The 11689-nt window shown below is 27.1% G+C and overlaps 2 protein-coding genes across 4 annotated transcripts; one reads left to right on the top strand and one right to left on the bottom strand.

Annotated features, from left to right (window-relative positions):
* The first annotated feature begins 254 nt into the window (after nucleotides 1-254).
* On the top strand, nucleotides 255-3991 carry LOC105247849 (DNA-directed RNA polymerase III subunit RPC5). The gene is made up of 8 exons (XM_011252253.3): nucleotides 255-296; nucleotides 770-1017; nucleotides 1287-1480; nucleotides 1612-1784; nucleotides 2104-2290; nucleotides 2446-2645; nucleotides 3029-3192; nucleotides 3316-3991. Exons 1-8 carry the CDS (start codon nucleotides 255-257, stop codon nucleotides 3578-3580), a joined length of 1473 nt encoding a protein of 490 aa, XP_011250555.1. The 3' UTR covers nucleotides 3581-3991.
* Nucleotides 3992-5725: 1734 nt separating this feature from the next.
* LOC105247856 (cytochrome P450 4C1) lies at nucleotides 5726-10909 on the bottom strand. Of its 3 annotated transcripts, XM_025415597.1 has the most exons (13): nucleotides 10853-10909; nucleotides 10693-10786; nucleotides 10240-10346; nucleotides 9935-10028; nucleotides 9326-9511; nucleotides 8532-8601; nucleotides 8131-8257; nucleotides 7971-8031; nucleotides 7597-7691; nucleotides 7448-7516; nucleotides 6506-6683; nucleotides 6148-6327; nucleotides 5726-6064 (listed from the first exon to the last, which is right to left on the bottom strand). In XM_025415597.1, exons 1-13 carry the CDS (start codon nucleotides 10859-10861, stop codon nucleotides 5880-5882), a joined length of 1455 nt encoding a protein of 484 aa, XP_025271382.1. In that variant the 5' UTR covers nucleotides 10862-10909; the 3' UTR covers nucleotides 5726-5879. The 3 variants fall into 3 exon arrangements, with proteins under 3 accessions (XP_025271382.1, XP_011250566.2, XP_025271383.1); XM_011252264.3 differs by having other exon boundaries at nucleotides 10693-10909; XM_025415598.1 differs by lacking the exon at nucleotides 10853-10909 and having other exon boundaries at nucleotides 10240-10323; nucleotides 10693-10749.
* Nucleotides 10910-11689: the final 780 nt, after the last annotated feature.

Here is an 11689-nt window from a genome sequence, read left to right as displayed (position 1 = left end):
TGAGATTTTAAGGAGACTTAAGACGTAAGACTTAAGAAATTGACCAATCACAATCGAATATTCTCTTCATACTTGACTGTGATTGGTCAATTTCTTTTAAGGCTTTAGGCTTAAATTGCCTATTGTAGATCCGGCCTAACCCATATTGGCACGTGTTTTCACATGCTCCTTCGTGGTATTCTTCATTCTTTATTCAATCGGACGGACGCTCTCAGTTCTCAGGATTTTCTGATTGTTTCTGGTGAAAAGCAAAAATGAACACCACGAGGATAGACAACGATCCGGTCGTCAAGGAAGTTAGTTTATTTAGCAAATATTTAATTTTTAATCTTTCTAAATTTCAGCTTTCGAATACTAACGTAATTTTGAAACCCAATTTCTAGGTTAAGTTTTTCTGCTTTTGCACGAATGGTCTGAGAAATTTGAATTTTTACAATTACCTCTTATCATATTATATGATAAAAAATTGTGTGAAACGTGTATAAATATTTGTCTTTTAAAAAAAATCGCTTATACTTAACTATTTTTAAAAAGCGTTTATATTTTTCATATCTACCGTACATATTTATATTTATTTGATTCACTTTTTTTATTGTTTTTCTGTGCTCTATTCTTTATATTGCTTATTTTATTTATTTCTCTCAATCATGTTTATTTTGATTAAAATCTTATTAATTAAGATTTTTTTATGTTAGGATGCTCTTTGTATAAAATACCATACACCAAAGTTTTTTTTACCTGTATAAGTAATAGAAACAATTATTTTTAGATACCTGTATTTCTGTCCAAGACTCTGGCTGATAAATTGTATATTGTTCAATATCCTGCATATGTCACCGATGGCTATGCTAATGCTACCATCTTGAAAACCTCCATCAAACCTGAAAATAAAAAGATCCACATGGAGTTTGCAATAGACACGTTAAACGAAAACTGTTATGATTGTAACATGGGGAAACAGTTGGCTCTCATTGCAGACGGCAAATCTAAAAAAGATGATGAAAAAGTATTTAATAGGTATTTAATAGGATATTTTTATATATTATTATACAACAAACTATTTATATTTGTTATAATACTTTATCAATATAATTACAATTATCCCTCAATAAAGTGCTTATAATATAAATTAATAAATTATAAGAAATACATGTCTATACTATATGAACATTATTATAGTTATACTTAATTGATTAAAAAAAACTACAGTTTGACACATCTCTAAATAAATGGTATTAATTTTAAAATTATTAGAATTACTTTCTTTTTTTTCTTTTTGGTATTAGTGAATTGATGGACAAGATTGTGTTGACTTCGGAACGCACAATGTCGGATTGCTCAAATTTAGCAGTTGGAGTCTTTCAGGATGATGAGTTACATATCACGCCATTGAACGGGATGCTACATATGAAACTACAGTGTGATTATCTGGATGAAAACGACAAGCGTAATAAGGATGGAACAAAAAGTACAATAGAAGGTAAACAAATATTTTTATGAATCTGTGCAATTTATCTAGACAATTTATGAATCTTTAAAATTCTTTTGGTACAAGAACAAAGAAATAAGAGAATGTAATATTAACTAATAAATTTATTTGTTAAAATACAGAGGGCGATGAAGAAGAGGATAATGCTATGCCGGTACAAGTGACATTTGCCAAACATCAGTCAGATAATGTGAAGAGAATGCAAGAACAATCTTTCCAACATTATTCTAAGAAGAGCCAGGAAGAGCCTTGGATACACACGAATTATGTGCCATTTTATGATACGCAAACTGAAGTAAGAATCGACGATATGTTGAATAATTATTATAAATTGTAGATATTTTGATAGCAAAAATGTTCAGGGACTTTCTATCATTTTATTCTCTCTCATATCATTTTATATCAAATTTGTTTTTGAGGCATAAAAAATTATAGCATACCTGAATGATTAAATATGGTTAATTATTAAATTGTGTAATTCTATGAATTAAATAACATCTAATGTTTATGTGCATTGGTATATCATATTGGTATCATTACATCTACAGACATTTCTCCCTTATTAATTTGTAGAACTTTATTAAATAAATTGTTTACATCTAATTTTTTTGTAGTTGACACGGATGGAGATGTTCTGCTCATTAACAGAAGATGAATCTATAAATCTGAATTTACCAAAGAATTATCTGTCTCTATTGGTACCCAAGGAATGTAATTCACGAGAATATGATAATCAGGTGGACTTCCATAATATTGCAACCTTACCACTGTTGGACCAACTTAGAATAATCATGAAAAAAGGTAATTTTTTTATTAAGTTTGAAAAAAAGAGAATAAGTATAATTTATTTTTAAAAAAATATTTTTTGAGCATAATTATTAATTTTATATTATTAAATGGATTTTTAAATGATATGAGAACTTGATAGAATCAAAAGAGTCCGTTTTTTTTTACAGTGAGAATTATAACATTCTCAGCATTACGTGAGTTTGTATCGCCGGAACATGATACAATAACAATGCTGAAATATATGCAGCAAGTGGCTGTGCTGGTGCAGGGTAATTGGGTCGTAAACAGTGAACTAATCTATCCCAAGGATAGTCTTTCTGTACAGAGTAATATTTCCGAGCTTATGTGCAAAGCTCGCGATTATATCGTGAGTGTCTTATCTAAGAACAATAGATTGTTGCTTATAAAGTGCAATTTTATGTTTATGCGAGACATTTAAAAGAATCAAATGTTTTACATGAAATTATTATATGTCTCAAACGAAATTATTTACTCTTACAATTATTTAGTTTTTACTCATTTAATCTTTGGAATTTCACACTGGAATTAAATAGATTTCCGAAATGACCTCTAATTTTAATTATAAAATTTGAACTCCTGACGAAACTTTTCATATTTTATCACAGCATCATTAATTGATAAGATTGAATTGTTTTCTCTTTAAACTTTTGTTCTCAACAATGCTATATGAATGAATAGAAAGAACTCAGAGAAAAGAAAAGATTAATTAGATGTATGTATGTCTTGCAGCTATTATTATTTACGGAGCATCAGTATCTTAAGCGCAACGCAGTCTTATCCTTCATTAAACTGGCATCAGATGAAATTAATCAAATTTTCGAAGAGCTCGGGATATATGAACCAAAGAAGGGTTGGCGATTGAAATTACCACCTAATCGGAGCTTCTGCGATAGGTAATTGTTACATTCTGTTGAGACATTAAAATATCTTAAATATTTCTCAATATAAAGAACTAAGTATATATTAGAGAGAGATATTAGATATTTTGATGCTTATCGTTTTTACTCGTATCGTAGATATTCGGAGATTGCTCAGCGACAGGAAATGTTTTGGGACGCGAAGCGAAAGCACGTGCGCGAAACGATGGAGGCGTATAACCAGCCACCACAGCGTCAACGCCGCAAATCGAATCGGGAATCGCTAGGTTCAGAAAATGAAGAAAGAAATGTTGGTCGTGGCCGCAAGTCACTTAGGGATTCGTCTCTGTCGGATAATGATGGCGAACCTACTAAACACAAAAAGAGCGGTCGTTCCAGAAAAGTATCGGAAACCACCACGTGACCAAAACCTATGCGTTGAGACGATCGACGATCTCTTGCTGTGGCATTTACGAATCGCGAAATATTTCTACAAACCACGCCAAGATACTATGGAAAGACGATTTCCCCCCAAGACAGAGCTTATATCTCAAGCTGATGGTATTGTGTGCGTCTAGTCCGTCATATTTATAAACATCGTAGTATATTATATTTATTAGCACGACGTTTATAACGTGAAGTACATATAAATACGGCATATATCATATTGTTATAATACAGCATACTTAAATATAAAGCATTAAAACTTAGTGCTTCATATTTAGGCATACACTGTATCTCTATACAACGCTTTCAATCGTGGGATATAAGTACATTTTGTAGATAGCGATTAATAATTATATATTTTGTTAATAAATAGCGATTAGAAAAAAATGAATGTCTTTTTATATTACTAGTAGGATTGTTATTATCATATTTCAACAAAAAACATATACATTTTATTATGATAATGCTAATTAAGATACAAAACCAAAGCGAGCGTTCATCATTTCTTGATTTCTAGCTAAATTGAATTCGAATATCATAATAACAATCATGTTAACAATATAAAAAAATTAATCTCAGCATGCTATCTGTCAATAATATTTATAATTCTGCCTTTCAAAATTCTGCCTTTGTAAGATATAGACATGTTTTGTACGTAGCGATTAATAATTATATATTGTTGACAGCTAAGAAAATGATTGATTTTTTTTATTTTTTTATTAGCACATTATGAAATTAATTTAGGTATTTAATTTCGAATTTAATTAAGAATCAAGAAATGAAGAGCACTCTCTCTCACCTGGCTCTGTATATTAATTATATTCATGATAAACTGTGTATAATATATATTTTGTAACTCTCTATTAGCATCCCTGTTAATCGAAAATAAAATGGATCTATCTTGTATATGCTCTCTTAAAGAAGATTTGAAATAACAATGAAATAAAAAAGTAACGATAATATAATAATCGTCTGATCGCTATTTATTACTCTTGCAATTTACGTGAGTAAATGTATACTTTTATATTATTTATATGACTTTAGATAATTTTTAGTCTGAAAAGGGCGAGAAAATTCTGAAATTTTAAAAAGACTTCATTCTCATGTATCATTAAGAATTGTATTACAGAAATCTTTTTGAGGCAATCAATATATATTTACTCGGACAGCTCAATATAATTTATCACTTTATTCACACATATTTAATTGATATATTGAACATTAGAACACTTCTTCATATATACAGGGTCTACCAAAAGTGTGGAAACCCCTAAATATCTCGGAAAATATACGTTTTACAGAAAAGTGTTTCCAACAAAAGTTGTAGGGTTTAAGAAGATCTATATACTGATTCTATCAGTTTGACCTTGGATGGCGTCGTCAAGGTCAGGTCAAGGTCACATTGACTTTTTTAAATGACACCCCCTACATTTGATTGCATATTCTTATAGCTTAATTCAAGAGCTTTCCAAAACACTATAATAATGTTCATTTTTATTAAGTACTTTGCGAGTTATGAGGGTTGAAATAATTTCTTAATTTTACATAAACCATAAAATATCTAGTAAACCATTCATTTTTCGATTATCTTACCTTCATACTTTTATGTACAAAATAATGAAAGGAATCAATTGGTGTAAAGAAAACATACAGTTGTTTTTAAGAAAAAATATGGAATTGTTAATTGCAAATTACATATTTTTTCTTAGAAACAACTATGTGTTTTCTTTACACCAATTGATTCCTCATTAATTTGTACATAAAAGTATGAAGGTAAGATAATCGAAAAATGAATGGTTTACTAGATATTTTATGGTTTATGTAAAATTAAGAAATTATTTCAACCCTCATAACTCGCAAAGTACTTAATAAAAATGAACATTATTATAGTGTTTTGGAAAGCTCTTGAATTAAGCTATAAGAATATGCAATCAAATGTAGGGGGTGTCATTTAAAAAAGTCAATGTGACCTTGACCTGACCTTGACGACGCCATCCAAGGTCAAACTGATAGATCTATCTTAAACTTTTGTTGGAAACACTTTTCTGTAAAACGTATATTTTCCGAGATATTTAGGGGTTTCCACACTTTTGGTAGACCCTGTATATACATATATAAAGAAGCGTTCTAATATGCAATCTATCAATTAAATATATATATTAGTACTGACATAACAAATACATGTGGAATATTAAATACACAAGAATATAGTACTTATATATAGTACTTATTTTATCTAATATATCTTCGCATTAAATTAATTATATTTTTAAATACTACATTCCTTCTGACGGAAAATTCCGCTTCTCAATTTTAACTTTGAGAGGTTTAATGGGAGATAATAGAACTTCGAATTTTAATTTTATCTTACTGATCTTGATACTTTCATCTACTTTGAACACGAATGTTCGTATTAAAGTTGCTAATATAACTTTTATAGAAATCATCGCATACTTCATACCTGCAAGAGTTTATCATATGCAATTACATGTATATAAAGTAAATTTATAATTCAAGATTATTTTACAATTTACCCATACATACCTATGCAATTTCTAGGCCCGTTACTAAAAGGCATATAATAACATAACTGAGAGTTTCCCAGTCTCTCTGGAAGAAATCTATCTGGATCAAATACTAATGGATTTGACCAATACTTTTTACTTCGGTGCACTTTTCCCAATGCTAAGATAATATCAGCACTTTTTGGTAAAATAATTTCTCCTAAAAACACAGAAAATATTGCTTTATGTATCGAAAATGTGTCCATGTGTTTTTATTTTTTCTATTTAATAATATAAGGAAAGCACGATTTTCAATAAATGCACATATGTATATATATTAAAGAAAACGCGATTTTTAATAAATGCACATATGCATATACATATATTTACAAACGAACCCATTCTTAAATCTTCCGTCAGCCGTCGTGCAATTACAGGCACTACAGGAAATAATCGCAACGTTTCCTTAATAATACGATCCAAATAATCCATATGTTGTAGATCCTCGTATTTAACTGGTACGGATCTAGGATTTGTCATGCCGTAAATCTCCAACAATTCCTCATATGCCTTTTCCTTTTATGGAAATAAATGCTTATAAATGTATGGAAATAAATACTCATAAATATGCAGGATATGATATCAGAAACAGCAATCGAAGAGAAAACATCTATATCTCTATTTCTGACGAGGTAAAATAATATTTTAAGCATAATTTTTTTAATAACATTTGGAAAGAGAAAACAAATTATGATATATATAATATAAGAAAAATTTTCTTTCTAAGACCATTTTTCCATGCAAAAATATTTCAGTTATATATTTACGAATCTATGTATTTAAAAAAGTAAAGGAAGAAAGAATTTAAAAAGTTTTCTCTACAATGTCTTGATTAAAGTAGATAAGATTCCAAATTTATATCATCAACGATATCAATATCAAAATTATATAGAAAAATATTTTAAAATATTAATTTTACGTATATGTAAATGTATGTGTTTTATATATAATTTAGCTTTTTAATAGAAATAATAAAGAGATAAATAAGAAAAATAACAAAAATTGTATATATGTATATAATAATATACATATAAAATTAAAAATATTAATTGTATATAAACGATATAACAATAATAAAAAATATGTCCTGCAAACTATTTATTCATGCAATCTCTTGAATAATAGAATTCATATTGGATCCTTTTTTGATATATATTATCACATTTAAAGTGTATCTTTTATATTTTAAAATTACATCAAGCTAGAAAAATACTTGATTTATAAAACGAGTAAACTATTATTAAGTAAACTATCCTTGAATGAATTAAACATATACATACTTGTATCTCTGGCAAGTTCGCTAATATGAAGGTCACAAAATTTACTGTAATAGCGGTCGTATCGGCAGACTAAAAATAAATAAAAATTTTATTTGTTATGCATTTATATGTAAAATATATAATCGCACGTATAGAAATGTCTTATATACCGCTACTAGCATCGTAAACACGTTATCGTGAATATTCTCTTGCGTAAGTTTTTCCTCATGAGATGCTTTCCAAAGAATATCGTAAAATGCCTTGTCTGTATTTAACAGAAATATATAAAATAGTATATCAATTATTCTTTCAATTATAAAACGGAGAGAGCAGAAAAATTATATATTCTTTTCGTTTCAAAAAAATTAATATTCGAAATAACTTTAAAAAGATAAAAATTATCAGTGGAAAAAAGACATGTTGCTTTAACAACGCGTTTTATAACTGCAGTTCTAAATAAAATTTATTTCGCTGTTAGTTGGCAAGTATTGATAAATAATATTGTAATCACAGAGATTGAAATATGCGAAAAAAACGAACTTACAAGTTATTTTATTCTTCGTTGTATCCGATTCATTTAATGCACATTGTCGTTGTTGTATCATCTGTAATAATAATATATAATAAGTTATACGAAGACTGGTATGTGTAAATTAAAATATTAATTAAATTAAAAATATTGAAAGAATATATTTCTAGTATACCTTATTCACGACGGAAGATATAAAATTTAATCTCTTTTGTTGTTCACGTCCAAAATTAGTGAGGTTGAATATAACATTAGAATACAAGAATACATTCTTGAATCTGTAGCTCAAACTTTTCTTGCAACTGAAATATTTTTCTTTTCAAATGGAATTCACCATAAAATATACAAAATATGTATTTGATATAATTGCAAACATTAAGTTTTTTGAATATCAATAATCGAAAAAAAGATCTTTTTCCTTTTCTTTGTTGTCTTCAAAATATTTTTTTTATAATAAGAATTTTTAATTTAAGATATTTTACTTACAATTAAATAATTCCAATTATAATAATTATAAAAAATATATATTGTCAAAAGAAGATTTTTCCGTTAAAACTAAAAGAAAACGATATTTACCTTATTATTACTTCACAACATTGACTGATTATATCTGATCGTGAATCCAATTTGACACCTAGTATAGTGTCTTTACAGCCCCACATGAGAAAAAAATCTTATTATTTGAAATATTAACTACTAACTGATTATATTAATTTTTCATACGTTATATATTAGTTAAATAAGTGTGACTTTTTTTGAACAAAAAAAAAGAAAAGTCTCGGCACCGAAAAAAAAGAACATTTGAATTACATATATGATACATACGTATAAAATATATATTCTGATATACGTATATATTAATTATATGTGACATAATAGAATTATCTCTTGAATTATATTATCGTGCAAAGTAGGCTTCAGAAACACATATCACTTTCCGAGGCGAAGGAATAGATACCTTTATACTATAAAAACGACAATTTAATATACACATACAAACATAATTCATGACTTAAGATAAAAATTTCATCCATAAAACTTTATGTGTGACATATCTTAAAGTATATGTGTATTCTGATATATTTTATATATATTATACACATATGTAACACACACACACACACACACACACACACACACACACACACACACATATATATATATATATATATATATTTTTTTTTAATTCTTCAAATTAGTAATATTTAATATTATTTAATTTTTACTCTCGTGTATATTATTAATGCATCTCTCTTTTTCTTTTTTCATTGTTCAAAGTTTTGATTTTTTTAACATTTTTGTAATGCCGAATATTTTCTATAAGAGTTTTTATAATTAAAAATTGGATCAAAAATTATATTTGATCTTACTATATGCAATGGTCATAGTACACTGCGATAGAGATTCAAATAAGTCAATCTCTTTTCCATTTAATCCAATTTTTTCTAGTTCATCTACAAATATTAAAGATTGTTCGACAAATATGTCGAAAAAGCCTCGTAACATATTTGTATTAAAAATTGAGGATATTTTTCGAGTCCTAGCCCATATAGATGCTGAAATGAATATTATAAAAGAATTATATAAAGAAGGAATAAATATATAAACACATATACTGTGTAATAAAATAATAAAATAATAAAATTAAAAGAAATATTTATTAGTAAAAGAATGTATCTGATTTTCCGTTCTAAGAAAGTTGCAGTTATGGATATAATTATAAATATTTATATAATAATTTTATAAATAGTTTATACATATTCATGTCTGTGTTTTCTTCGTATAGTAATAAGTAATAAGTAATACGTATATTTCTAATACGTAATACGTAAAAGTATATACATAGTTATTAGAAATTAATTATAAATATACGTAAAGGATAATTTTGAAAACTTATGTATGGGATTTATATTATTTATGTAATATTACATAAATTAAATTATTCCACATGATTCTAATTAAAAGACTTTATAACTTACTAGGAGCTGTCAGCAATGATGTCCTGCCAAGTATCGGTTCAATAAGTTTATATATTACGCCCTTATTCAAACAATGCTTGTTTTGTAAAATAATCTACAACGTCACATACATATTTAGTAATATCTCCATCACGAAATATTATTTTACATTATTTGAATATTATTAACGTATATTTCGGAAAATTACTTCAGTTACATCGGAAAGATAAATTATAATAGTTGTAAAATTATACAGAATTATAATCTATAAAAGAGATATTTTTTAAAATTAATTATACATATATACGTAACTGTTGTTCTTTTACCTTTATTTGATCCGGTTCATATATTCCAATAAATAATTTGTTGCCTATCCAAACTTGAAACGGAGACGAGTAATTTGTCACAAGCTTAAATAGAGAAACCAAAATTTCTAAAAAAACAATTTTTTACAACTTAGAGGATTATATCTCCACACGATACGTGATTCGCTCTTACATCTCACTACACTAAATTGAATGCAACGTTATTTAATTAATAATTATTAATTAAATTAATTTATTATAATATTATATATATTATATATAATATATATTATATATAATATATATTATATATAATATTATATATATAATATTATAATATTATATTAATAATTATTTTAATTAAATTAATTTATTTAATTAATAATTTTTTCTCCATAGTTTTGAGATTTTTAAAATGCCTTTCATTTTTCTTATTTTTTTCTATAAATTAAATGTATCATTGTCTTTGATTACCGTCAGGATTCTTCTGTAGGAAATAGAAGGCGCTTCCAACAAGTGGCAATGCCTTTGGACCAGGTAGTGTATTTACCATTTTAATGGAAATCAACTGGCAAAAATTATAGATGAAGTAACTTATGGCGACCCATGCCAAAGATATTAACACAACACTTACGAACACCATTGTACTTGATAAGAGCGAAACATCAATACATTAGTTTATTTAATGATACTAACTCGTATGCAGACACTGTTAATTCACGTTGCTGCTTTTTATCATGTTTTCCCCACTTTAAAAATAATGCTTGCGCAATATATAATTGAATGACAGTAGTATCGAGACATTACATATTACGAGGTGTTCGGAAAAGATAATCTCGGAAAAAATATCTTTATCACATTTTTATTTTATATTTTTTAATAATTTTTTTTTATCAGACATTACTAGAAGGCTAGAAAGTTTGCTATTAGAATGGGCCAAAGATTATTTAATATATAATAAATTATATTATTTTCCGCACACATTATTTTATAAATAATTAATATTTTATCCCGTCCCATACAGATTTTTAATGATTTTCGTTTACTCCATACATCCCGCATATTATCTAGATTAATAATTTTTAAATTTTATTTGTGATTAATGTTATATATATATATATATATATGTATATATATATATATATATATATATATATATATCCTGGCACCCTGTGTATATATATATTGTTGCGCCCGGAGCGAGGACTTCGAGATATATCGAAGACGCGCACTAAGAGAACGGCTGGCGCGGATCGCGTTAAATAAATTAATACTTTTAAGGATAACAAGGAACTTTAATACGAACACAGAAACACAAACAACAGATTAATTATACAACAGATTACCCATATAGTACATAAATGCATCAACATTGCTGCAATGTTACACATCAAATGCATCAACATTGCACATTGCAGTGTAATGCTGCAGAAATATTGCAGAGATATTATTTTATAATATTACTTTGGCA

The sequence above is a fragment of the Camponotus floridanus genome, unplaced genomic scaffold (genome assembly GCF_003227725.1).
Source record: "Camponotus floridanus strain SB8 unplaced genomic scaffold, Cflo_v7.5 scaffold124, whole genome shotgun sequence".
Lineage (NCBI taxonomy): Eukaryota > Metazoa > Arthropoda > Insecta > Hymenoptera > Formicidae > Camponotus > Camponotus floridanus.
This window is presented reverse-complemented; position numbering and strand designations above follow the sequence as displayed.

Excerpts from the sequence above, each read along its gene's own strand:
- LOC105247856 (XM_011252264.3), bottom strand. The coding sequence starts at position 10,861 with ATGGTGTTCGTAAGTGTTGTGTTAATATCTTTGGCATGGGTCGCCATA. Across the intron at positions 10,347-10,692 it reads CCTACAGAAGAATCCTGACG|AAATTTTGGTTTCTCTATTT; the intron begins GTAATCAAAGAC and ends TTGTTTTTTTAG. Across the intron at positions 8,258-8,531 it reads TGTTGTGAAGTAATAATAAG|TTGCAAGAAAAGTTTGAGCT; the intron begins GTAAATATCGTT and ends AAAATATTTCAG.
- LOC105247849 (XM_011252253.3), top strand. The coding sequence starts at position 255 with ATGAACACCACGAGGATAGACAACGATCCGGTCGTCAAGGAA. Across the intron at positions 1,018-1,286 it reads GATGAAAAAGTATTTAATAG|TGAATTGATGGACAAGATTG; the intron begins GTATTTAATAGG and ends TTTTGGTATTAG. Across the intron at positions 2,646-3,028 it reads GCAAAGCTCGCGATTATATC|CTATTATTATTTACGGAGCA; the intron begins GTGAGTGTCTTA and ends TATGTCTTGCAG.